Here is a 4,915-nt window from a genome sequence, read left to right as displayed (position 1 = left end):
GCACAGCTCCAGTGATCTGTTGAAGATCTGTGTGAAGATGGGGGCCAGCTGGTCAGCACAGGATTTCAGACAGGCTGGGGTAACACAGTCTGGGCCTGGTGCTTTTCTCCTTTTCTGCTTCCGGAAGACCTGGCACACCTCGTCTTCGCTGATCTGAATTGCAGGTGTGGGGGAGAGGGGGGTTGCTGGAGGTGTGAGTGGTTGTGTGGAGAGGTGTTCAGGGCGGGTGTGGGGTGTCTTTTCAAACCTGCAGTAGAACTCGTTCAGATCGTCTGCCAGGTGTTGATTCTCCACAGTGCTGGGGGATGGTGTCTTGTAGGTGGTGATTTCTTTCAGACTTTTCCACACTGATGCCGAGTCACTGGAAGAGAATTGAATCCTTATTTTTTCAGAATAATTCCTCTAATCGGAAATGTTTCTTGAGCAGCAAATCAGCATATTAGAATGATTTCTGAAGATCATGTGACACTGAAGACTGGAGGAATGATGCTGAAAATTCAGCTCTGATCTCAGAAATAAATTAAAGTAGAACAGATATTCAAATAGAAAACAGTTCATTTCAATTGTAATAATATTTCAGATTTTTACTGTATTTTTTATCAAATAAATGCAGCTTTGGTGAGCAGAAGAGATTTAATAACATGAATAAACTGTACCAACCCCACATTTCTGAACGCTAGTGTATATCATCCTACTTATTTACTGTATTTTTCTCTTATGGTGAGGGCTTTCCATTGACAGCTGTTGTTTTTAATGATATTTTCTTCACACAAACCTTTCAGCATTCGTACATCTTCACTGAGGCGTTATTTATTATATGTATTCATTTGTTTTCCAGCTGCACATCACAAAGAAGCTTTCATCATTATCTGGGAAATAAATGCCACCTGTTAGAGGATCAATACAGACAGATAGAGTCAGAGAGAGAGTTCATTTTCATTACATCTTTGTTCATTCTTCATTTCTTTTCTTTGTTTTTTTTCTTGCTCGTATAAATGCTTTGGCAATACAATCTACAGTTTGTTGCACCAATAAAGCTGATTTAAATTTGAATTTGACAGCGAGTGAGACAGAAACAGAGATGAAACCTCATTAACTAGCGTCATAATTAATTAGCGTCATATTTTTATATTGCACTTTCCGTCATCATTGTAAGCTCATCTCTCTCATTCTTTCTCTTCAGTTTTTCCTGCAGGAATTCTCCAGCCGACTCTCTACGATCCTGAATTCCCTCAGTGAGTATCACAGTCATTCCTCTGGTGATTCTCTGTGATTCCCTCAGTCCTGAAGTCAAAGTGTGAATACAGACTGGTTACATCTTCACCAGCGGCCAGACATTCAGTGATTGTAAACTTATAGACTTCATTAGTATAATAATCAGCTGCTGTGTGTGTGTGTGTGTGTGTGTGTGTGTTTTATAGTACATCTTATACAGTCTTAAATGTTCAGCATCATCCGCCTGATGTGTGTGTGTTTGCAGGGCGGTGGTGAAAATGGCTTTACTGCGTCTTTTGAGAAAGTGACACTTCTGAAGAGAGAGAGAGCGAGAGAGAGAGAGAGAGAGTGTGTGTTTATGGCTATTGTGGCTTTTCTCTGAGAGCTGCAGCCTTTTATTGATTTCCCTTCACAAAATCTGTTAGAGGGGACAAATATTAGCAGACCACACACACTCACACACTATCACACACACACTCACACACACGCACACACTATCATACACACACACTTACACACTATCACACACTTACACACACTCACACAGTATCATAAACATACTCACACACAGTATCATACACACACACACAGGTTTGTTTTTGTGAAAGTGGGGACTCTCCATAGGTGTAATGGTTTTTATACTGTACAGACCGTATATTCTATTGCCCTACACCAACCCTACCCCTAAACCTACCCCTCACAGGAGACTTTCTGCTATTTCAGATTTTCAATACATTCCATTCTGTGTGATTTATAAGTGTTTTGAAATGTGGGGACGGACATGGGGTAATGTCCTGAAAAGTCACCTTCTCCTTGTAATACCTGTCATACCTTTGTCATTATACACATTTATGTCCTCATTTGTCACAAAAACGCGCACACACACACACACACACACACTCACACTCACTCACACACTATCATACACACACACACACACTTACACACACTCACACACTATCATACACACACTCACACACTATCATACACACCCTTACACACTATCATACACACACACACACACACACACACTCGCACTCACTCACACACTATCATACACACCCTTACACACTATCATACACACACACACACACACACACACTCGCACTCACTCACACACTATCATACACACCCTTACACACTATCATACACACACACACACACACACACACTCGCACTCACTCACACACTATCATACACACCCTTACACACTATCATACACACACACACACACACACACACTCGCACTCACTCACACACTATCATACACACCCTTACACACTATCATACACACACACACACACACACACACTCGCACTCACTCACACACTATCATACACACCCTTACACACTATCATACACACACACACACACACACACACTCGCACTCACTCACACACTATCATACACACCCTTACACACTATCATACACACACACACACACACACACACTCGCACTCACTCACACACTATCATACACACCCTTACACACTATCATACACACACACACACACACACACACTCGCACTCACTCACACACTATCATACACACCCTTACACACTATCATACACACACACACACACACACACACTCGCACTCACTCACACACTATCATACACACCCTTACACACTATCATACACACACACACACACACACACACTCGCACTCACTCACACACTATCATACACACCCTTACACACTATCATACACACACACACACACACACACACTCGCACTCACTCACACACTATCATACACACCCTTACACACTATCATACACACACACACACACACACACACTCGCACTCACTCACACACTATCATACACACCCTTACACACTATCATACACACACACACACACACACACACTCGCACTCACTCACACACTATCATACACACACTCACACACTATCATTCACACACTCACACCCTATCATACACACACACACTTACACACACACTCACACATTTTTTTATTTTAGTATCATTGATATATTATTATAGCTTTTGTTAATATTTTGAATTAGATTTTATTTTTATATATCCCATTATATATATAATTATTATATTAGTAAATATATATTCTTTTTATATATAAAGTTTGTTGTAATTTTTGTAATTTTTAGTGTGCGTGTGTGTGTTTGATAGTACTGCCATAGAAACATAATTCTGAGACAGAGGACACAAACAGCTCTGAATAGAACATCAGGTGTTGTCCTCTCAAATTATGACAAAACTCTGCAGAACAGTGGCTCTCCAGGAACTGGGGGGTATGAATACATGACAACAATGATATAGGCAACTAAAAACAGAAATGTTTTTCCTTTGCATTTTTGAAAAGTTTCACGTACAGACGACAACATTATGAGAATGATCCACGGATCTGCGAAAACAACTAAAAATGCTATATTATGCATTCCAGGCCAGTAGTTGGCGATGTCACTTTTTAAAGAAACAGGTACCTAAAGACTGAACATGTAATACATATGCACACGACGTCACCATTTTCACAAATTTGAGTTTTTGTAGTTTACACAGAGATGATAATGGCATTGGTTTCACAAAAATGCACTTTGAAACCCATTTTCAAAATGTGCACTTTTTAGGCCCCCAAAACTGTAAATGAATGGCCAAAAAACATAAAAAGTTTTAAGCCATTTATTTAATTCATAACTGATTGTAACGTGACAAGAAACATTTCACATTTTCGACATATCAGGCATACGAATAAGAGTAAATGTGTGCAAAATAGTGCAAATAGTTCAAATGGATTAGAACAAATTATTGTTCTTTCACTATTCTTCTGTTTAATTCTTTATTCCCTTAAATCACTTTAAACCATTTAATTATTTAAATCCTTTAAATAGAAAAAGACCATTACCGACCCTAAAAAAAGGTCCCTCTCCAATGTACACTGCATCCGAAATCGAATAATGTATAGTATGTCCTACTTATGTTTTGAAACTTTCTTTGTGACTGTTAAAAAATACGTTTTAAATATGAATGGCGAGTTGCGATGTAACAGTGTAGAGTAAGCCGGTCATTATTGACTGGCTAGAGCAGCAGATCTTGTGCGAGTCTGTGTATTGCATTATGGGTGTGCACTGCTTGCGGGATGTCTCAGTATTGTGTGTCGGATTCACAGGGGTCTTGTCTTACTGTGTTGACCCACAGACTGTTTTGCTTGTGCAGATAACACTGCAAGAATGAAATCATATCCTTTGAGTAACATCTGGAAAGTTGCACAGCAGGACAGGGATCGCACCCTTCCGCTCACTTTCCTTACACTGGAACGGACAATGCTGTTGTACAGCAGTATCGGCCTGTGTCTGAGACCAGAGCCAAGGTTACAGTCCCTCAAACTGCAATAAAACAGTTTCCTCTGTTATTCACATATCAGTAGAGCCTCTTTTACACACTGTCAATGTTATAAACCTAAAGAGACCTACACGCTTATCCGATAATAGTCATTGCAGGTCTGGCATGTTTGTAATGTTCTATAGTTTATCAGTGTTACTCTTCCTGAGGCCTACCACGACCTCTGTTTTAATTGGTCAATTCATGCCTGCACAACAGTAGCTGATATGTTATTGCAAAATGCTTTGATTTGCAAATGAATCTGTCGACATAGCAGCTGAAAGGGTTTTGGGTTCACCTCGGTTGCCTGGTGGGAATCAGGGTTGCTATGTGTCAGTTG

General features: G+C 40.0%; 1 protein-coding gene across 1 annotated transcript in view; it reads left to right on the top strand.

Moving 5' to 3' along the window:
• Nucleotides 1–4,915, top strand: part of LOC107573753 (endothelin-converting enzyme-like 1) — a 46,894-nt gene that overhangs the window by 34,818 nt on the left and 7,161 nt on the right. The window contains exon 13 of the mRNA XM_016260196.1: nucleotides 1,184–1,235. Within this exon, the coding sequence (XP_016115682.1) occupies nucleotides 1,184–1,235 (52 nt within the window). The remainder of the gene's footprint in view (nucleotides 1–1,183; nucleotides 1,236–4,915) is intronic.

This window comes from Sinocyclocheilus grahami, unplaced genomic scaffold, assembly GCF_001515645.1.
Source record: "Sinocyclocheilus grahami isolate Dianchi unplaced genomic scaffold, SAMN03320097.WGS_v1.1 scaffold2024.1, whole genome shotgun sequence".
NCBI lineage: Eukaryota > Metazoa > Chordata > Actinopteri > Cypriniformes > Cyprinidae > Sinocyclocheilus > Sinocyclocheilus grahami.
The sequence above is the reverse complement of the archived record's forward strand: the minus strand, read 5'-3'. Positions and strand labels throughout refer to the sequence as shown.